Consider the following 23,071-nt stretch of genomic DNA (forward strand, 5'->3'; position numbering starts at 1 on the left):
TTAAACAGGCCCTACTTTTCATGATAATTGAAGCATGGGATTGCCGCTATCATGGAAAGAAGGTTTACTTAAATTGTTGCCTAAGCAAGCGCTTTGTGTGCAATTATTTCATTGGCGGCCCATTACTTTGATGCCAGTGGTTTACAAGATATTGGCTAAAGTGTTGGTGCATCGAATTAAGGACCATCTGTTTGTGAGACTTCATCGGGCTCAATATGGTTTCATTCCGCGTCGTCAAATCATGGATAATTTGGCTAATGTTATGATTGGCATCGAGTACGTTAAGTACACACAGCAAGATGTGTTGGTCATGCAAGTTGATATTGAAAAGGCCTTTGACACTGTGCAATGGGACTTTATTTCTACCACGATGAGGTGTCTAGGGTTTGGTCCTAAATTTCTTATATGCTTGTAGTACGTGTTTAGGGATCCTGAAAGGTGAATTAACATGGTTAGGTAAGGTTGCCCCTTTAGTGCTTTCATGTATGCTATTGCCACTCACCCCTTGTTGATGTATCTTGATCACTTGACCTCTGCGGAGCGTCTTCATGGTTTGCAGCTACCCTCGGGTCATATCTTTATTGGGCAGGCTTATGCCGATGACTCATTGTTTATGCCTCGCAACCAGCAGAGTGATGTCCAAGTGATTATGGAAGCTTTGGAATTGTTTGGGATTGTGACTAATCTTAAAGTCAACTTTTGTAAATCAAAGCTTCTACCACTTACGTTCCTGCGATTGACATGGTCTATTATGGCCACGTAAGATTGATTCTCCAAATGTGATCACTAGGTGTTTTGAGATATCCAGCTGGAGAATGTCACACACACTCAAAAACTCGAACGGGTTATGCAATGCTTGTTGCATTAGTGAAAGCTTTCTACTTGGCCTCTGCATGTTCACCTGCGAATCATTCAGAGCATTATGGTGGCATACGTTGTCAAGAAGTGCACAATGCGACTAGGAAAGCGTCGGGCCTCTGATTGTGAGGATTCGTAGCAAAATCAAGCAAGGCGTAGATGATTTGAAGCTAAAACACATTTAAAAAATAACAAAGCTCCAGCCATGAAAGGTACACTTTGAAAAAGAACCAAGGTTAACTCAAAACTCTTGTGTGTATGAAGATTAGGTGTAGCCTCGCTCCCAATTGCACAGATGCAGTGCTCTTTCGACCTGTTTTAACACCCTAAATTGACACTTCGATTCTTCGTCGTGAGCATTCCATGGAAGCTTCAAAACTTCATTGGAATTGGCCAAGTAGTTATTTGAGGAGGGGAAACCCTAATTGGAGGCCTCACATCCTCGTCATGTAGTGGAAGCAGCACGGGATTGCACTAGCACCCTAGATTGTAATGCCTGTATCTCCTTGCTTATATGCCCAAATGAGCCCATTCTTTGCTCTAAAACTTCCCTCTCAACTTGAGCAATGATGGCATCGTTGTTGATGTGGCATGTTGAGCCATTTTTTGTTGTTTTAAGGCTATTTTTTACCATTCTATGGCCATTTTTAGCCCTTTTTTGAAGAAAAAAAATACCTCTTTTTGTTCGTAAAATGTCCAAACAAGCTGAAAAAAATCCCTATTTTTGAGAAAAAATCCCTTTTAGCTCAAATTTCATGTTGAATCTCGTTTTCCCACTCTATAAGCACTTTGGACACGTCTTTTATGTCCGCGCTTGAAACCTACTATTTTTTGCCAAGATCGTCCACATTGAATTTTCTAGGTAAAATGAGCGTGCCACTTCGAAGCGATCGACATTTGTACATTCCTAAAGAAAATTAGCCATGCTTTAATGTGATAAAACATGCAACGGTGCCAGTCCCCGACCGCACTTGCCCGAGAAGGTATGTACACGCCTGCAACCATGACATTTGGTTCCGCATATATCACACTATGTACATTGTAGCATTTGTTCCCACACATAAACATCAAAAGGTAGATATTTTTATTTTCACATCACACACGTACCATAGCACGACATCCACCTCCTCTAAACCTGCACATATTCCGGCATGTGCCACACACATATTTTTGCAACAGGCAGGCAATGGACTGACCAATAATTTGCATTTTTTCCAAGAGTATGATGTCTATTAGGATTGTAATAATTTTTCAAAGGCTATAGTTTCTTTAAATGAAAATGTAAATTCTCTCAATATTAGTCTTTTACAACAGTGTGATGACTATTCTCCTTGAGCTCATCATGTTGGTGAAGGATACATTTTCATCATAAAAGGGATTCCCAAACAATAATTTTCAAGAATTCTATGCTCATGGATGACACAGTGAAGATATGATCATGTGGCACATGACCCAAGTGTTTCAACTAACCTTTGACTAGCTTGTGGTGATAGAGAAGGGCATAAACTTCCCATTAAACAATTTGACCATGTTTTATAGAAACATGATTTATACAAGGAGTTTCAAGTAAGCTTGAGCTAGTCCCACTCGGTAAGGTGGCCACTTCGGTGGTGTATATGGTGATGAAAAGAGCATAAATACCCCATTGAACAATTTGACAATGATTCATGAAACATACTTGTCAATGAATTGCTATAGAGATTGGAAGGCAAGCAAAGAGAGGAAAATCCACACGTGCATAGAAAGAAGCAAAGCCAGAACACTGATTTGCAAACCACTTACTTCATTCTCACGCAAGAGCAGTAAGTTTGCTTCTATTAGGAAAATGGTGGCTTGCAAGTCAGGTTCAATGCAAATGGTCTTTGGTCATTGATAGTTTGCAGACTTTTCTCTACTAGTGTGCCTATGATGATTACGAAGTGATTGACAAGCAGAGATGAGACTGTGATTAACACTCAATTCATATGTTCTCTTCTCTTTTGCCGATAACTTGATTGACTTCTATCTTTCTCTTCAAGGGCACTGCACACATGCTTAAGTGTGGACTTTGCATATACACAGGCAAATAATAGAGGGGAAGAAAATTTTCCTTCTCCTCACTCCCATTTGAAAATATCTTTACAAAAGCTATGTTTATGACGGGCATGGAAATTTCCATGCGGTGCACGAATGCCCCTGTCGTACAATGACGACATACTCTTTGGCCGTACTATATGACTTTACGATACAAACGCGCCAGCGATAAACCCCATACACTTTCAAAATTATGTACACTATGATGCATTGCTTTAGAAACCAACCAATTCAAGGGTGCCTTTCCCATGCATCTAAACATGCTTTTTAAAACACCTGAAGAGAAGCATAGGTGAAACGGCATGTACAAGTAGTATCTCCCAACCTTCTCTGTCCTAAGCATCAGTATCGTCTTATAGTAGCTTGTGGGCACTATAAAAGAAAAACTTTCAGAAGTCGAAAATGCAAAATAGAAAATGAGAGAAGGTGCCATGAATTTACAAATTGCATCTAACATTACATGCTCAATCCGGAAATGAAAAATAGAGCCTCAATGCCTTTCTATCGATTTCTCTTTGCAGTTGTCACATGTTACATATAAATACTGATGAATTCTAAATAATACAAGGGTGTGTTTAAAAATTTTGGCTTAAGGACAGCGGATCTCCTGTTTTCTCCAACATTCCATCAAATTGATTTGAATTCGAGGATTAATCAATCGTCAATGGGTTGGTCAATTAAGGTAACACGTGCTGCTTAGATGCATTCTGCAGGAAAAAATCCACATGGAGTGTTCAAAAACAACTGCATTCAGAGTAACTCCTGAATTCACAACAAAACCAGAACATAATATATATATATATATATGTATACACACACACACGCCCGCACACACACGACATATATATACATATCCATACATACGTACACACACACACACACATTTATACATACACACACATACAGATTAGTATCTTAACCCTCTGAAAACTGACCTGTCTTTGCTCTCCATTTGAAAGCTCAAAAAGAAAATCGGACACCATAACCAAGCGTGAGGATTGATGGACAGGCAGTCTACAAAATTTTAAAAAACTCCGAGAAGAGTTGCGGCAGCAAAAGCCAGAAACAGAAACCCACCAATATAGCTGACCTGCAAACCATTTAAAATCAAAAAATCACTCCTCTTAATGAAACACCTGTTTGATGAGAACTTCGCAAGAAGTGCAAGGTGATTAACCCCATACACTCACTCTCCTTTGCTATACTCGTCCTCTATCTAGCGTTAAAAGATGAGGTCTCAATTTTTTTGGCCTACGGAAGGCCTTAGTGACCATGGAGTTCATGGGAGCAATTGTAAACAGTTGGATAAAGCTTGTCACTTAGTGCCATGTTGCAAACTACTAGTCGCAAGCCTTTTTTCTTCCTTTTTCTTGTAAGAGGGGCATAATTTGCAAACTAATGATTGCACACCTTTTTTTTAAAGAGGGGCATTTATTGTCATATATATGTAGCTCATGTGAGAGAGAGTGGATATTTGTTTTCCTATTATAATAAAGAGGGAGCCTAAGTAGTGGGTCACATGTAACATGGCTAATATTTGGAAGGGATAAGCACCTCCCCCTGTGGGCCCTATGGTGTGTCGAAAAAAAAAAAAGTAGTGGGTCACACACTCTTTCTTATCCTCTTATGTATGCCATTGTGACTTTTCACCTTGTTTTGTGTGTGAACAAAGCTTTACTTGGCCAAGCTACAAGAAGCTTTTTTTCAACACCAATGTCCACTTTATGGGAGTATGGTGGCATTTTCATGTAATCCGGGGAATGGATTATCAGTGATTCACATTAACTCCCAGTGAGAATTACTGAAGAGGAACGAAGTAATATGACCATCATTAAAAAGCACTGATGTGCCCCTCTTTACTGTGAGAACATGCGAACGTTATGGAAGTCGGAAGTTTCACAATCCTAGCACTCGTCCCTTAAAAGCCCTCTTTAAGGTTCTGACCCAAGCGTGCATGTGTGGGTGTGGGTGTGGGTGTGTGTGTAAATGAAAAGAGGAAACTCGAATAACCTTTCTAAGCCCCGAGTGTCGTAGATTGGTTATCTGAGTTCCCTCTTAGGTAATAGGTCTTGAGTTCAAGACTCGTCGAATTACAACCTAAAAACATCTCGTCTCCCAAAGATGCTCAGAACACCTGTCTCAAGAACACAGCATATCCAGAGTAACCCAGCAGCCGCCACCACACAAAGCACCCTTGATATGTTTCCTAAAATCAAACGTCAAACTGGTTCCATAGAATAACACAGTTTCGATGTGTACTTACCATTTTCTCTGAAATATACTGTGCTAGGAATGCCCCACCAACAACAGCAAGCCCCGTAGCAATGACGTGTCCTGCTATTGCACCAGTCGCAACACCTACAGGAGCCTGCAAGGGCAAAAAGGTAGATCAAAACCTATAAAAATGTAGGAGTGCTATGCTAAACTGCCAGACACTACCTGTGCAGCACCAAGAGCTATTGTTGCAAGCATAGACCTGTCTCCCCACTCCTGCAATCATCACATCAGAGCTTGTTAACTCCCTTCACACATGAGGATTTCACAAATTATACCACATTGCCAGCCAAAGTTCACAAGCATGTAAAAGACTAAGATATATTACTCACAGCCAAAAACACCAGACTAAAAGTCTCCCCGAAAACCTCAAAAGGTGTGCTTGATTTATTAACCTGCGATACGCACACATACAATCGGAGAACTTGTCAAGGCTAAATGTTCTTCAATCGTGTTGCTCAATTAGAGATACTCATCATACCTCGGACTTCTTGATAACTTCCTCTGCTTCACTGAGCTCACTGATTTCAAGTGACTGTTTGCTTGTGTCGTTGTTGGAAGGTGCAGGGGGCATATCCCATGCATTCTTTAATGATTTCAATCCAAAAAACACTAGAAGAGCCACTGCAGCATATTCACCAATAGGAAGAGCTGTGGCAAGTAGAATTACAAGCTTTCTAAGCTTCACCGAAGGAATACTAGACGGGGACAAGGAAAACAGAAAACTAAGTCTGCTTTACAGATTACGTGTGAACTATATCAACAGAAAGGGAGACAATTTTATATACCTAACAATAGAAAAAGTAAAATTCGATAAAAGCTAGTACACTTCAAAGAATTAACCAGCAGGGAACTTGAACTTCACAAAAAGGGTAATGATTTCACACACCTCCTCCAAACCAAACCAAACTTTGTCCTCTTAGGCTGGTTAGCATGCACAAACATCAACTGCATCCAGATTCCTTACAAACATTTCTCACACAGAGATACAAGAAGCAGGATACTCAATTAATAATAGTCCCTGAGCTGTCCCATTTCATTTTCAGCAATTTTAAGCAGAAAATTGCACTCACTACTTGTAAAGTAGACGTTTGATTACCCCCTAGTGACAACAGTCGTGACATAGTTGAGAGTACTTCCTTGATTGACTAATTCAATATAGCCAAAAGCAGCCAAAGAAACCCTTAAAACAATGGCATTTCGTAGTCTGTAAATCTTAAGACTCAAATTCCTGCACTCTTCAAGCTAACCTATTCTACAGTGAAATTAAATATGACAACAAGCATCAATTCTTTACTTGGGGCGATGTTCAAGGCACATCAGATAAAGATGTTATACTTGTCTTTAGCTGTGCTGGTACTGCTTGAAACATTCTTCCAATTGCAACTGAAATTATGGTCATCAAGGCTAAAGCAGCCGATGAACCTAAAAGCACCTGCACCAAGCATGAACATGGCAATACATCAATCAGACAAATTACTCTCCCCACAGTACTGGAGTCAAGTCAAACTTCAGGCTGCAAGAGTATGATAAAACTGCATGATTTACGAGTGCATCATAATTCAATTTACAGAACAACAAATTTCCAACTTTAATTGATTTCATTGGCTGCTTAATACCAGCGTGAAGATAAGTATGGGACAACTACTTTCATATAAACCTGAAACAAAGTAAATCTAAACACACACACACACACAAACTATGTCAATGTAATAAATGAAAACTAAGCCCTTTAAGGGTTAAACCATCACTCACCAGACTTTTGGCATGTCTCATTGCAAGCAACGCAGCAATGAAGAAAGTCTGCAGGCATACATACAGAATATGAGCATACAAATCATGTGCTTTTACATCACCTTGCAGTCATCTGCACTGCAAGAGAGAAACATTAGTGGCAAATAAACTTCTAATCATGAACAAGCACCGACTTTGTCTCCAATCTCAGACACAAAAATTAGAGCAAAGGCAGCTGCAAATCCTGATTTGGCCACGGCATCCACAAAAGCAGTCGGTCCTCCACTAGCCCATGTCACAGCGACAGCGGCTAAGATTGCAACACCAATTACTGCAGCCACGGCTACTATCAACTCTAAAAGACGTTTCTGCTTATTCCTGTCATAGCAGAAGTGTAAACAAGGAGGTGAATAAAACAAAGCACATACAGAACAAGTCTGCACAATGAAAGAAAAAGCAAACACATATAGAATCACACAATAGCACTTACAAACCTACCTCTAACTTGATTCTCATTATCATGGTCATGAACCACACATGATGTCCAACAATTGCTACCCTCAAAGAAAGAAAATATTCTAATTTGTCTCAGAATCCTTCTGTTGTAGTCAGATTTTTGTGCTTGGCTCATTTCGGTATCCATTTCTGCAAATATCCAGTTTCTGTGAATCTGTTTTGCAGTGCCTGCGTCGCACAGTCTTCTTTGAATTGTGCTAAAGTACATGGTGGTTCTAGTCAATTTTCCCTTCATATAAGCAGCTTTTATCAAGCACAGTCAATGGTCATGGCTGACAATGATGTGTTCCATATATTGGCTGCTACTGAGGAGGATAAGTTTGATGGGACCAACTACAAATTGTGACCATGTGCCATGCATTATGATTGATTGCAAAGAGATTGTGGAATATTGTGCAAGGAGCCTATGTACACTTGTCCACAGTTGAACCTAAATATTGCAAGAAATGCAACAAGAGGTACTCTTGAAGATGTTACATGTTGTTCCACTACTGTTGGGCCCTGTTGGAGATATATCACCACTAGATGGTGGCACCCTAGGTTGCATCTCATGGTTGTGTCAAAGGTGGCAGAGGAAGATGCAATGACGACAAGAACTTGTTCGTGATCCGGTGGACAGCTCAATTCCGATCTAGAACACCAGCAATGCCAAACACATGAACAAGGCACCTCTGGAGAAGAGAGATCACTGAGGTAGAAAGAGACGGGGCATCTGAGAATGAGAAAGATGAAATGAAATAAAATGTTATATTAAACGTCTTCAAAAGGCCAAAATGACCTATGAGGCCAAATTGATACAATCGTTGTGGGTCTAATCCAATGTCTGGATACAAAAATAAACTGAAGTAAAGTGAAAGACTAAAAAAGACTCAAACTAAAAGACTACAATCGTCAGACTAAATCATCATCATCATCGTCAAAGCCCAAGGATGCTTGGCATCGGGCGTTGTCCAAGAAAGTATTGCATCCATCCATGAAAAGCTTCGTCAATGTCCGCTTCTCTAAATAGTTGTATTGGGTGTCTCCCATATCGTGCTATAATAATCCTGACCCTCTGATGGAGCCTCCGTCAATGTCGTGGTCGCCCTCGTAGACGTGGGCATCTAGCTCTCCAAGCTCAGTGGCTCTGTTCTGTCATGTGTCACATCCAACCCTATATGTCTGTGGACAAGCTACAGCATGACCAGGGTTCAATTCAGTCAAATCAGTCTAGAACAAGAAGTGATATGGCGCTTTTGTGAGTCTGTTCGCAGACCGTGCATGTCCAAACACTTAGATTAGATGCATATCCTCTGGTTGCACATAGCATGACTATTAGATTCCAGTCAGATCCCATCAGTAGCATCTTTACAGTGCATAGACCTATTTTCCCTATTTTTGACAATTTTTCACTTATTATTTTTAAGTGACTTTTGTTGGAAAGTAGGTAGGGAAAATTGAGTAAGTTTGTATAAATAGAAACCTAGCGCTAGCACTTTCTGGCAGAAGAGGCAGCAGGAGCACAACTCAACAGGCAACTTCTCAGCAAGACCCCCCCACATCAGCAAGGCTAGCGTTTTTGCATCTGCAAGGACCTAGCGTTTTCATCTACATGCAGCCTGGCGTTAGTTGCGCAGCAGATCAGCCCCGGCAGCAGCAAGACCAATCAAGAAGCCTAGCGTTTTGCACTTGCAGGACAACCAGCAGTAGAAGGACCATTTTCAGCCCTAGCGTTTTTGCATCAGCATAGCGTTTTGCAATTTCACCGCGACGGAACACCAAGAGGCATCAGCGTTTTCAGTTTTCAGCCCTTAGACATTGCAGAACAAGTCCCGAACCTCGCAGACCTCACCTTCCTGCAGCAAATCCTCACCGCACGGTCAGATCCAACACAGTTTGCAGATTCAGCCCTGAAAACGCAGATTTCAGCATATGCGTTTTCAGTGCATGGTCGTTGCATCGCCGTCGTCACCGACACAGAGTCAGAATTCAACAGATAAAGATTTGCAGATTTCAGCCATTAGCATTATCAGATTTCAGCCCGTCTAGTCGTCGTCCTTATCGTCGGCAAGTCCAAGAATTGTAGAGATTTGTGCAATCATAAGTAGACCGCTCTCGCCATAGATAGTGGGGCCTTCGGAGGAGGGTTTTACAACGTCTCTGGTGTCGTATTCTCTTCTCTATCTCTCAGTCTCATGCACTTCCATTCACAGTGTCCATTCACTTTGTTTGTGTCCATTGCACTCTCTCACTAAAGGGACGGAAGGCTCTCCCTTCCGTAAGTAAAGGGAACCTTGAGCACAGTTCGGAGCACTCATCTTGAGCAAAGTTCAAACATTCATTCCGCTGCACCTTACATTGGTATCAAAGCTTTGGCAGTGTTCTGTATCACTCAAGGAAAGAACCACAGAATTTTTTTTTGCTTGTTGAGGTCGCACGAACCCAAGTTCACTTGGGCGTGTCGATTCCTGATCGTGTTTTGAAGAGTGACAGGAAACCCAAGAAAGAAGGGCTTGTCCAACCTCCCCTTGTGCCTCTTTTCACTCATTGAGAGCGGACCGTGCACTTAGAGGCCGGCCAATCGACGTGAGGTGGGAAAAAGCAACCTTGGCGTGAGAGCAAGACCGCCAAGGGGTGCGCCCGCGGAAAAGAGCAGAACTCGGGTGAAGAGAAGATCCTTCTCTAACACAGATTGCAAGCGAAAGAAGAACCTCAAGACCCTCAAGAACCTCAAGAACTCAAGACCCCCAAGAACCCAAGAACCCAAGACCCACAAGAACCCAAGTTCCTCGTGAACTTAAGAACCAAAGATCACAGTGCATGGTCATCACCCAAAGCGGAATGGATACTTCGCATGGAGGTGATGGGCATGAAAGTAGTGAAGAAGAATTTCCTCACCATGAAGGTTTTCCTGACCCTCCCCCTTCACCATCTACGCCCGAGATTGCACCAAATCTTATGGAGGCCTTGGTGAAATCAATGATGGACATGATGGCATGACAAGAAGCGACTCGCATTGCCTTGGAACGCGAGCGCGATGAACGAAAAGAAAGAAAAGCACAACGGAAGGAGGAAGCCCGAAGCAAGACGAGCGGCCTTGGGGGCCGATCGGGAGGTTCAGCGGGACCTCCGCACTCAAGAATTGGTTCGACGGGTTCTTGCCTCGAAGTCTGAACCAGCCAAAGATGTTGGTAGTTCCTCAAGTGGCGCAAGCCGAGATACGGACTCCAACAACCCAATCACAGAGAAGTTGACTTTCAGTAAGTATGATGGTAAGATGGATGCTACAGTTATTCATTCTTGGTTGCATCAATTTAATGCTTATTTTGCGACAACTAAGAAGACAGGAAATAGCAAGGTTTTGACGGCAGCTATGTACCTTGCCAGTGATGCCATTAATTGGTACCACACATGGCAAGAGGCACACTTAGCCGCGCACCTAGAGAAAGCCGACGAATTCACGCCCCTTCCCTTCAATTGGACTGATTTCCAAGACAAGCTCAAGGTGCGGTTTATGCCACCTCAGTACCTCGAACGATTGAAGGAAGATTGGCGCGGTCTCAAGCAAAATGGTATGCCAGTTATGTCTTTCTCTAATCGTGTTTTGCAGCTAGCACCCAATTACGCAAGTCAGATAATGAGCGCCACGAGGCATTCCTTTACGGATTGGACGAGTATATCAAGTATGATGTGGAGGTGCTCGATCTAATCGATCTCAACAAGGCGGTAGCAATTGCTCTCACACAAGAGATGAAGCACAACAAGGGAAAGCCCAAGGAGAACAATACTTCGACAAGTACCTCTCAGACTTCTCAGAACCCTCAGAATGGTAAGAATGGTAAGAACGGTAACTCTCCTAACCAATCTTCCAACAGTCTCTCAGAAAAGAACTCTTCCAATGAACCTAAAGGCTAAGGGTAAGGCTAACACAATTGCTAAACCTAAGCTCACTCCGGATGAAAAGGTAGCACAAGGAATTTTAGGAGGATACATCATGTCGGAAGAGCAAATCACTTATTCTAAGGAAGGTCGTTGTTTTCATTGTCACATTACGGGTCACATAAAAAGAACATATCCTAAGCTTGACTCTAATGAATCTAAAGAATCCACATAACCCACTTCCTCTGTCAATGCAATCAATGATAACACGAGTGTGCCCCAAGTTTCTCCTGACCCTCCCATTGATGAGTCTCTCATTAAATGTTGCGGTCATATGACAGGGCAGCGTTTTGTCATATTGTTTGACCGAGGCAGTATGCATGATGTGATCAGTCCCCCTCTTGTTGAGAGAGCCCGCCTAGAGGTTAGTCAGAAATCTCCTCTCGAGGTCTCTGGCTCCGCTCCCGATACGGGCTCTCTCATCACGAAAGAGTGCGTTGATGTGTTGTTTACAATTCAACGAGCTACTTTCCGTAGAAAATTTTTTATCTCTCCTCTCTCAGGATGTGATATAATTTTGGGCATTCAATGGTTTCATGAGCATAACCCTCTCATTGATTGGACGGAAAATACGTTCACTTTCAATGCCAAAAGTGACTCTCCCATTGTCATTCGTAGAGAGCAAGTTGCTCATTCCTAACCTCTCATTTCTAATGTGCAGGCGAAAATTGAACGGATTCAGGAGAAGGAGACTCTCTCGGTCTCGTTTCTCCAAATTGATACACAGGATTTGCAGGATGATAAGCATGATGAATTGCATGATAATGATGAGCATGATGATTTGAATGATAATGATAAGCATGATGATTTGGATGACAATTTGACAAGCATGATGATTTGCATGATCAAGATGTGATTTCTCACGAGCATGATGATTTGCATGAAGATATTGTGATTGTTCACAAGGATGATGTGTTAGTTGATCCTTTCTCTAGTGAAGCTAACCTCGTTTCAGATTCGATCAATCAAGAAGAACCGATCTTGGCTTTCGAGTCAATGTCCAAAGAACCCCCTCAGGAAGAACCAATCTTGGCTCTCTAGCCTAGGTCCAAGGAACCCCCTCAAGAAGAACCAATGAGCACGGATGTATACGGATTACTCATGAAAAGATGAAAAGTATGCATTCAAGGAAGTCACATTCCATGTTTCTTCCTTTGCACGACACAGTCATAGAAAGAGCACATGAAGGATTGAGCATCAAGCATCGGCATTTCCATTATGATTTGCCACAGTTGATTGATTTAGACCAGTAAGAAAAGATTCGACTCCATTGTTTACGTGTGTTTGATGAACGGTTTGGTACTTCATCTCTATGTTCATCTACATTGCATGCACAGTCTTTAGAGAAGACGAGTTTTTCCAGTCACTTTACATGGAATGGGTATGTTCATGTTTTTGTGTTGGAAGTGGTTTCAAGAATTTTCAGCCTCGAAGATTCTTGAAGAAGGTAACGCATGACTATCGACGAAGATGAAGCATCGAAGGAGCCACAAAAGACTGTCGTTTTCGGCGCGGCCCAAAGAAGGAAGGCATTGCAGACTTTTATGAAGTTAAAGTATCGCACTATCCACATATCAGAGTGGGCCGGGGAAGAGTCCTTTCCAGGATTCCGGATGTTATTGGCGATCTCCCTCGACGCCATACAGTTTAGTACCAGTACCTAACTTTGAAAAGGAGGGGATGTCACGTGACACATCCAACCCTATGTGTCCGTGGACAAGCTACAGCATAACCAGGGTTCAGTTCAGTCAAATCAGTCTAGAATAGGAAGTGATCTGGCACTTTTATGAGTCTGTTCGTAGACCGTGCATGTCCAGACACTTAGATTAGATGCATATCCTCTGGTTGCACACAGCATGACCATCACATTCCAGTCAGAACCCATCGGTAGCATTTTTACAGTGCATAGACCTATTTTCCCTATTTTTGACATTCTCCTTAGCACACGAGGATTAGACCACCAATTTGGTGTTCAAGAGAAAGCGTTGGAGATATGTCATCACCAAATGAGGATGTTATAGGTTGCACCTCGTGGTTGGATGGATACAATGGCCATGGATATGCATTTTAGTCCATTTATTCATTTTTAGTTGTTATGCCAGGCTTGAATCATTATCAAATATTGCTCTTGGGTCAGTCTCTCTCATTCTCTCCTTGTTATATTGCCCTTCTCTCCTCTCGTGTGCTCCTTTCATCATTCCATGACCCTTTCAAAGAGCCTTGCAGAGCACAGGGACTTGAACATGCTAGAAGCCCTTAACCTCTTTAATCCAGGATCAGCATTTAGCCTGTTAGGATCCCAGTCCTTAATCTCTTCAATCCAGGATCAGCGTTTAGCCCTTATCCTCTTTGATCCAAGATCAGCATTTACCCCCCTAGGATCCCAGACCAAAATGCGATAGTCATCAAAGTGCACTACTGTAGTGAAAGCCTCCAGAGTAGTGAAAATGCCCGGTGTTGAAAAGAAGCTAATTTTTTAACACGAGAAGAAATAAGCACAAGAAACAAGATTCACAAGATGGCTTATTACTGATCGGCCATCCATAAGGCTATTGGTACTCAAATGACAACAAACTTTTCCGGAGTGCCACAATACCAAGCAAGTTGCTCCATCGAGGTAGAAAAGATTATAGCACATTTTGTTTATCATCCTCAACTACTTTCATGTAGGAAAATAAAAAATTCAGCAGAGCCATTAAGTTGTAAACCAAAAGAAAATATCTTCTGCATCGAAAACCAAGCTTGGTACCCGAGCAGGCTCCAACTCAAAATGATTCAAAACAAGAAAAATTGCTTACTTGTCATCATTCCACAGTTCCTCAACCTGAAATTTTCTTGAATCATCGTTCTGACTTTCAGCTCCAAAATCTGTACTTGAAGCTCTAAGCACTAACCTTGTGGACAGCGGACTCCACCTTGAACCTTGTTTAAATCCTTCTGATCTTGCAAAGGAATAAGAACAAGCACATACAAAAGTCAAAATTGTCCATCATGTGTGATTGAACAAGAGCAGACCTCATTAAAATGAAGACACAAAACACCTTCACATACAACTAATGCCCAATAAGAACTGAGAATGCGAGACCCTACGTGCTTGAGAGTCTGGAAATATGAGCTTGCGAACAGCCCGCTCCGAGAAAGTCACTTTGGGGAGGAAGCAGGGAGAGGACACTTGATGAAGGCCACAACGAGAGACCAAAAAGGCCGTCATTTTGTGCCCTCTTCCTCTGAAATACAATGGAAGGCAGGATTCTCTCTCTCTCTCTCTCTCTCTCTCTCTCTCTCTCTCTCTCTCTCTCTCTCTCAAATACAGACGCATTTGCAACGAGAACTCGCCTGCTATGTTCCCGTGCTCTTCGCAAACCTCAGTGAGATGAGAGAAGGAGAGAGGGACGCCCGCCGGGAGGGGGTTTGCGCAAAACCCTGCGAGAGAATGTGCGTGTGTGTGTGTGTATGGCCTATCCGTATATGATTTGGCCACGTGTTCGACAGACTCCCGGCTGCACGAGTCGTAATACTTTTTGCGACTGTTGGCAGCTGTTAAATGACTCACCATCCTCTCCACGAGGTTCTGCTAATTTGTAGCTCTAGGTAGCCCTCGGAGATGCAAAAACAAGTGAATTCATCAATTGTTGATTGAGTTAGTAAAGGCTCCACATACCAATTAAACAATAAATAAAATCGCTTTTAACGACCATTTATTGGTGGATGGTATTACGGAATGCAAGAATTGGCTACTAATATTGTTGGAATTAGGGTTGCAGAGAAACACACACAGCTTGGAGAAGACGAAGGAAGCTCAGGGCACACAATAGAGAGTGTGTTACTTAGTGTGCAATGGAAAGATAGATAGCCCTAGAGTGATGGGCGTATATACAATGCTCGGGGGGAAAAACCTCCTAAAGAGGGAAAAAATGCCCCGGCGGTCCTAGTGTGTTCACACACATCACTACCACATGTATATGGTAACAAATCCCCCCTGGAGTGATGCGGTGAACGAGAGCTGGCACATGAGTAAAGGGAAGTGCCATGCCCTGAGGACATGATCAGTCCACAAAGGGGAGTAAGCCCAAAGCTTTGCGGAAAGCTTCAAGCTTCTCACGAGACAATGCCTTTGTGAAAAGATCTGCAAGGTTGTCCTGTGTTGGCACATAAGCCAAGCTGATCTCTCCTGCTGAGAGCCTCTCCCTGACATAATGGTAATGCACCTCAATGTGCTTTGTGCGAGCATGAAAAACTGGGTTCCTCGCAACTGCCAATGCGCTCTGACTGTCAGTGTAGATAGTGTTGGCAGTGTCCTGTCCAACACCCAAATCAGCCATAAGGCGTCTGAGCCATACACACTCAATCGTAACTGTGAAGACTACCCTGTACTCAGCCTCACAACTCGAAGTGGCCACAGTAGGTTGCTTCTTGCTCAACCATGATATACATGAACTGCCAAGCATGAAACAAAAACCACTTGTGGACACTCGCGTGTCAAAACAACCAGCCCAATCTGAGTCCGAAAAAGCATGTAAATCTGGCGGCAATGATCCCCCTTTGGGATAAAACAAGCCAAGATGTAAAGTGCCACTAAGGTAGCGGAAAATTCTCTTGACAGCCTGCCAATGCTTAGACCCTGGGCTATGCATAAATCTGCTGACTTGTGAGACTACAAATTGAATATCCGGCCTCGTGTTGCATACATAAATGAGGCACCCAACAGCAGTTTGGTAAAGAGTGACATCAGCAGGATCGCCAGCATCATGTAGAATCAACTTCAAACTTGTTTCCATGGGAGTGGCAATAGGTTTGCAATCCTCAAGTCCAAACTTACATAGCAATGTCTCTATGTAACTTTTCTGACACAAGGCAATACCACCATCACACTGCTTAAATTGTATGCCCAAATAATGATGCAACAGCCCCAAATCTTTCATCTTGAAAGTAGCATTCAAATCAGCCTTAAATTCAGCAATATGTCTCTCATTTGGTCCAATGATCAGCAAATCATCAACATAAAGAACCACGATGAGAAATACATCACCCTCACGCTTTACATACAATGTGCTTTCTGTTGGACTGTTACGAAAGCCTCTTTTGACCAAATGAGTGTCAGCTTTCTCATACCAAGCACGAGGAGATTGCTTCAACCCATACAAAGCCTTGTTACATTTGCACACTTTGTCCTCTTGTCCTTTTATGACAAAACCGCGAGGCTGCGTTACATAAACTTCCTCAAATATGTCACCATTCAAGAAAGCCGTAACAATGTCTGATTGATGTACATCCCAACCAAAATGAGCTGTCAATGCACATAGAAAACGCACAGTAGTCATACGACAAGTGGGAGCAAAAGTCTCTTCATAATCTATGCCTTTTTGCTATGCATAACCCTTTGCAACAAGTCGAGCCTTATGGCGATCCATCTCACCATCCGGCTTGCGTTTCAACTTGTAAACCCACTTCGTACCAATGGCCTTTTTGCCAGGAGGCAAATCACATAAAGTCCATGTGTCATTTTCTATAAGTGCATCATATTCTGATTGCATGGTAGCCATCCAATTTTCTGAATTCTGTGCTTCATCAAAAGACAGAGGCTCCTCAACATCATGTAAACTAGACACAGCCAAAGCATAACAATCTGATGCATAAGATGCATGGCGAGAGCCTGAACGAGTACGACTAGACAAAGGTGCATCCAATTTACTGTCACGCAAAGTGTGCAGCAGCCATTTTGGCATACCTCTAGCCTGCTCATTTTCAGCCCTTTCCTCATCAAGTACATCATGTACATCTGCATCAGTAATAGGCTGATCTAAAACATTTTTAGAAACCCCCATAGGCTGTACATTTGCCTCATTGGAACTTACATTCGTATTTCCACCACTGAAAAGAGGCAACAAAGTGTCATAAATGTCCTGTGAGCTTACATTACTATCTCTAGTACATGACAGCAAGGGCTGAGCAGAATCTTCCACAAACACTACATCCCGAGAAACCAGAATACGTTTTGTTTGCGGATGATACAACCTGTAACCTTTGCTTTCAGCACTATAACCAACAAAAATACATTTGACAGCCTTATCATCCAATTTTCTCTGCTGCACTTGTGGCACCAAAGCATATGCCAAACAACCAAAAACACGCATGTGCTCAATAGAAGGTTTTCTATCATGCCATGCTTCATATGGAGTAATAGACTGCAAAGCTTTCGTAGGACACCTATTAAGTACATAAGTGGCACACATAATGGCCTCAAGCCAAAAAGAATGCGGCAAAGCTTGACTTTTGACCATACATCGTGCCATTTCCGTCAGTGACCTGTTTTTCCTCTCAGCAACACCATTTTGTTGAGGTGTATAAGGCACTGTACATTGGTGTTTTATCCCACGACTAGCCAGAAATGCATTAAATTCATGAGACATGTACTCCCCCCCTCGATCGGAACGGAGGGTGCCCATAGTACATTTCGAGACATTTTCAGCCATAGCCAGAAATTGTTTGAAGCACATAAAAACTTCGGACTTCGCTTTAAGCGGAAATACCCATGCATGCCTGGAGTAATCATCAATGAAAGTCACAAAGTACAGTTAAATATCTCTAAACAATTTATGATTGGCCTAATTTTGACATCCCTCAACTCCTGTTGAAGCTTGCGCGATGTCAACACCTCCTTGAACTCCTTCATTGAAAATATTTGCACCATCCTCAATTAGCTAGTAAGCCTGAAAGGTGCTTTCTAGCTGCAATCTGACAGACACAATACCACCCTATTTTGGGAATTCTCTACACCAGCTTAAGGAGTTGGACCTGAGGGTAGGGAAGAGGAAGAAGAAACATTTCAAAGGATAAATAATTAGTTCCTCACTTATCATCACTCTTCTTGCTAGCATACATGATAGCATAGTAATGAAGATGGAGAAGGTGGCAAGCTTAAGCATTGAAGCATGGCTCTTGGTTGCATTTGCATTCCATAGCCAAGAGTGTTGGTGTAGGCTCTCAACTTCTCTACTTGTTTGGAGAAGGAGACAGAGCTCTTGCACTTTGCACTTTGCACTTCACACAATGAGAGTGTGTGTGGGAGAGTATATGTAATGGAATTGGCCTATTTAATTTGAGAGTAGCGGAAATTACTTTTGAGAAATGACTTTGTGAGCATAGCAGGTCAACATAATTGAAGATAGCAACATAATCATAGCAATTAGTTAACTTGGCATGAACAATACTTTTACAAGATAGAGAATTTAGAGAACATGACAACAATTGAGGACCGGATTTATGTGGAGCCGGTCCACCCTCCAATAGCCATTTGTATTATGATTTCTCCCATTAAGAGAGACTTGTTACAATACAATCTTTGTGTTCCTTGTGACCTAGGTGATGCAATGAAGATGGAAAGCTTCATGCATCACAAATATAACATAAACTTGAAGAAAGCTTTAACTATCCCAAGACCTCAAACACCTCCGAAGCGGGAGAGAGCTAGCAGGGAATGAGGGTAGGGAAGAGGAAGAAGAAACATTTCATAGGAGAAAGAATTAGTTCCTCACTTATTATAACTCTTCTTGCTAGCATACATAATAGCATAGTAATGAAGAAGAAGGAGATGGCAAGCTTAAGCATTGAAGCATGGCTCTTGGTTGGATTTGCACTCCATAGCCAAGATTGTTTCTCTCAACCTCTACTTGCTTGGAGAAGGAGAGGGAGCTCTTGCACTTTGCATAGCACACAATGAGAGTGTTTGTGAGTGTGTGTGGGTGAGTATACCCCCTAAGAAACCCCCTAGCTTGCTTGGGTCGACCCCCCTTGTAGCTCATGCTTGAAGCTCATTGGACCCTTCCAGGCCTAGCCAATCACAAGCAGGAGGCATTACAAGCAACAAGGGTAGCCTTGGGACAAGTGTCTCCCTTTCCCCTTTGAGAGAGAGGGCTTGATAAATGCAAAATCAATTAATTAAATCTCCTAAATTATCATTGGACCCCTTGGGTGGCCAACCAATAGGCTTCAGGCACACCATGAGGGCAACATGAGAAGGAACTTGACAAGTGTCCCTTTTGCTTTCTTTGTACCATGCATGCCTTGTGTGAGTGTGTGGGTGTTCTCTCTCATCCTCCCTCATGTAGGGTTCGCCCCTTCCTTGTAGGGATTGAATATTTTACATTTTGACACCTCAAGCCCCTCATGCATAGGCCCAGTTCCCACCACAAGCTTGGCCCTTAAGAACTTTCAGCTTGGGCTGGGTTCTCACCTCAAGTGCAACCCTAGCATCTCAAGCATGTTAAGCACCTCAAGCACCTTAGTCATCAAGCAAGACAAGCACCTCGAGCTGGGTCGGGTTCTCGCGCCTCAAGCTGAGCCCTAGCTTACACAAGGTCTAAGGACTTTTACACACATTAATGGAGGTCTTCAATGAAGCTAACCCTAAGGTCTTATGCTCCATTGTTTAGCCTTGCTCTTTGATAGATCATCTCTCATTTGGGCCCCTTTACCATTGGCCCCGTGTTGAGATAGATCTATAAGTGTTGGGGTATAAAGCCCAATGTGGTCACCCAGGTAAGTGGGCGGGCCGCCAGGTATGTACACATATTCTTTTGTAAAAACCTAATAAGAACTCACTATGCTCTACACATTACAGTAGAGCGAGTTCACCATATCGTCGTGCTCTTCTTCTCGCACTCTCTCTCGCGTCGCACTTCCGCTCCTACTCCTTCAACTGGTATCAGAGCTCAGATCGAGGCTCGGGGCAGCACTGTAGGAGGCTAGAGTCATCAGCTCAGATTGGAGTGAAATTCGACAGGCGAAGACACAGCCCCAAATCCTGTGGGAAGGCCTGAAGGGCATGGTGTTCTCAGAATTTCATTTTGAGGTCATCTCGGCCACCGTTCGGCTTCGACAAAGGTCTGCGCAGGCCATTTTCGACTACGTGGTCTCGACGGGTGCATATCCGACTCTGCAAATTTGGGGTTTTCGGCCTACGACTGCAGGTGCTGAGGATATCGACACTCCCAGAGTGTTGATTTGTGGCTGTCTACACATCGAAGGACGGCTCACAGTTCTTGGAGGCGTGTCACATACGACACGGGCGCATCTACACACAGACTGTAGGCGACATCCACTAGTTCATCAGGTAGCTTGTGTTTGCTGCTTGATATTCCAGATTTCATCCTGACATTGCAGGTACTTCCACATGGGATGTATTGTCAGAGATGATGTATGTTTGTTGAGGGTTTGCTGGCTGTGAGTCACGCAGCAAACAACCGCCGCAGCGGTTACAACATACAGTGGGAAATTTGTGGATGTATGACTTTGTGGGAAGTCTATGTACTGTCAGATTTACTACAGCCTTTGTTGAGGGTCGAGTGAGGTTTTATTGAGCTGCGGGATTCTCGAATGTGGAGATCCTTTCGGTGATGCAGGTCTTGGAGCGATCCCTCGAGCACCCTTAGATAGGCAGCTAGGATGTATTGACTGTGAGTTAGACAGTTGGGATTGCATCTTTGCTTTGCTGTCGTTGAGGCATTGTCGCAGTCTATGCTTACAGGACAGTGACAGGACAGTCAGAGACAGTACAGGTGCAGGACAGGTTTACCCACAGCTTACAGTGTTAGAGAGACAGTGGTTTTTTGAGCTGTTTTTTGGTCTGTTTTTAGTACACCAGAGCCATTTTACAAAGGAGACTCTGCCAAAATTTTTGTAAAATCTGAAGCTTTCTTGGTTCATTTGACAGGTTGATATTGGTTCAGAGGTCAGTTTACAGGGGAAACTCTGCCGAATTTTTCCCAGGAAAGTAAACTACTGTAAAGCGTAGCTATGGCTGGATCACAGGACACTGCTCTTTACAATATCAAGAAGCTGGATGGAACCAATTTCCCATTGTGGAAGAAGCAAATTTGGCACGTGTTGGTACAAAAGAAGCAGATAAAACCTATAAAGCTCAAGGGGATAAAACCAGAAGATATGGACGAAGATGAATGGAGCGAAATGGATGAATTAGCACTTTCTACCATTATGCTGACTTTGGCAGAAAGCGTTTACTTCAATGTAGCAGACGAGATGTCGGCTTATCAAGCATGGTTAAAGCTGAGTGATCTTTATGAGAAGCAGAGTGCAGCTTCACAGGTATACTGGCTTAAGAAGCTTGTTGACTTGAAGATGAAAGAAGGGACACCTATGACCAATCATCTGAATGAATTCAACACAATCTACAGTCAGTTGTCAGCTCAAGGTGTCAAGTTTGATGAACCTGTTAGAGCTATGTTCTTGTTGATCACATTGCCGGAAAGTTGGGACACTTTTCGCACAGCTTTGAGTAATTATGCACCTCCAGATGGTTTGAACATAGCAGGTGTAGAAGGAAGTCTGCTTACTGAAGAAACCAATAGAAAGACAATGGACAAAGGCAAAGGAACAGCCTTAGTTGTCAGGGGAAGGACCAATGAAAAGTACAAAGGTGGAAAGAGGAATCAGTCTCGTAGCAAGTCCCGCAGTGCTAAAGGCAACAGTGACATAGAATGCTACCATTGTGGCAAGAAGGGTCGCATGAAAAGAGACTGCAGAGAATGGAAAGCAGAAAAAGGCAAAGAGAAAGTTGAAGACCATGGTGAGAAGAACAAGTCCTCAGTGAAGATTCAAGAAATAAATGTGACAAACACTGTTGCAGAGGATGACAGTCTAGTGTCAGGAGACATCTACTTCTTGAAGAATACAATGGACTCAGCTCTTCTTACAACATCTGATGGAAATGCACTGAGTGACTGGATTATAGACTCAGGGGCATCACTTCATGTGTCTCCAAACAAGGAGTGGTTTACCTCTTATGTGACCACTAAAGATCATGTTCGGCTAGGCAATGGGCAGACATGTGAGATCTTAGGTGTTGGAGATGTTCAGTTGAAGTTTCAGAATGGCTCTTCTTTCACGCTGAAGAATGTGAGACATGTTCGCGCAATTACAAAGAGCTTGATCAGCACAGGTTTACTTGATGATGCTGGCTACGTCACCACTTTTGGACAGAACATGTGGAAGATATCCAAGGGTTCTATGACAGTAGCACATGGAGTAATGGCTGGAGGACTTTACATGATTTATGTATCAAATGTCTCTAAAAATGTAATCAATGTAACCGAGCAGCCGAACGTTTCTTTGTGGCATAGCCGGTTAGGACATATGTCCAAGAAGGGAATGGAAATCTTGTCTCGTTCTGGTTATTTGCCTGGCTTTTCATGAACATTGTCTGTATGGTAAGCAAACACAACAGCCACATAAGCATAGAAGCAGTAGAAGAGATACACAGTTGGCACTTGTTCATAGTGATTTGTGTGGAACTATGCCTAACCTATCTCTAGGGGGAGCTTCTTACTTTATGACATTTATAGATGATTACTCGAGGAAAGTATGGGTTTACTTTCTCAAGCACAAGGATGAAGCGTTTAGTGTTTTCAAAACGTTTGTGACACTTGTGGAGAATCAGAGTGGCAAGAAGCTTAAATGCTTACGCACTGACAATGGTGGAGAGTATGTTTCAAAGGCCTTTCAGGACTTTTATGAGTCAAAAGGTATAAAACGTGAACTTACTGCTCCTTAAAATCCTCCTCAAAATGGTGTTGCTGAGAGGATGAATAGGACCATACAAGAGAAGGTCAGAAGTATGTTGTCTAATGCACAGCTGCCAAATGGGTTTTGGGCTGAAGCTGTATCAACAGCTGTTCATCTT

The 23,071-nt window shown here is 42.8% G+C and overlaps 1 protein-coding gene across 3 annotated transcripts; it reads right to left on the reverse strand.

Annotated features, from left to right (window-relative positions):
• Positions 1 to 3,348: 3,348 nt before the first annotated feature.
• Positions 3,349 to 14,850, reverse strand: LOC147424265 (protein PAM71-homolog, chloroplastic-like). 3 transcript variants are annotated; one of them, XM_086500916.1, is made up of 12 exons: positions 14,710 to 14,850; positions 14,464 to 14,600; positions 14,172 to 14,310; positions 7,134 to 7,317; positions 6,961 to 7,008; positions 6,544 to 6,640; positions 5,687 to 5,856; positions 5,538 to 5,600; positions 5,371 to 5,421; positions 5,195 to 5,299; positions 3,867 to 4,021; positions 3,349 to 3,638 (listed from the first exon to the last, which is right to left on the reverse strand). In XM_086500916.1, exons 2-11 carry the CDS (start codon positions 14,582 to 14,584, stop codon positions 3,956 to 3,958), a joined length of 1,044 nt encoding a protein of 347 aa, XP_086357042.1. In that variant the 5' UTR covers positions 14,585 to 14,600; positions 14,710 to 14,850; the 3' UTR covers positions 3,349 to 3,638; positions 3,867 to 3,955. The 3 variants fall into 3 exon arrangements, with proteins under 3 accessions (XP_086357042.1, XP_086357044.1, XP_086357043.1); XM_086500918.1 differs by lacking the exon at positions 14,710 to 14,850 and having other exon boundaries at positions 14,172 to 14,315; XM_086500917.1 differs by lacking the exons at positions 3,349 to 3,638; positions 3,867 to 4,021 and adding an exon at positions 4,936 to 5,065.
• Between the last annotated feature and the right edge of the window lie 8,221 nt (positions 14,851 to 23,071).

Source organism: Adiantum capillus-veneris, chromosome 26 (genome assembly GCF_014529385.1).
Source record: "Adiantum capillus-veneris isolate H3 chromosome 26, ASM1452938v2, whole genome shotgun sequence".
Classification (NCBI taxonomy): Eukaryota; Viridiplantae; Streptophyta; class Polypodiopsida; order Polypodiales; family Pteridaceae; genus Adiantum; species Adiantum capillus-veneris.

Excerpts from the sequence above, each read along its gene's own strand:
- LOC147424265 (XM_086500916.1), bottom strand. The coding sequence starts at position 14,584 with ATGACGGCCTTTTTGGTCTCTCGTTGTGGCCTTCATCAAGTGTCCTCT. Across the intron at positions 7,009-7,133 it reads TGTCTGAGATTGGAGACAAA|ACTTTCTTCATTGCTGCGTT; the intron begins GTCGGTGCTTGT and ends GTATGCCTGCAG. Across the intron at positions 5,601-5,686 it reads AAGTTATCAAGAAGTCCGAG|GTTAATAAATCAAGCACACC; the intron begins GTATGATGAGTA and ends TGCGTATCGCAG.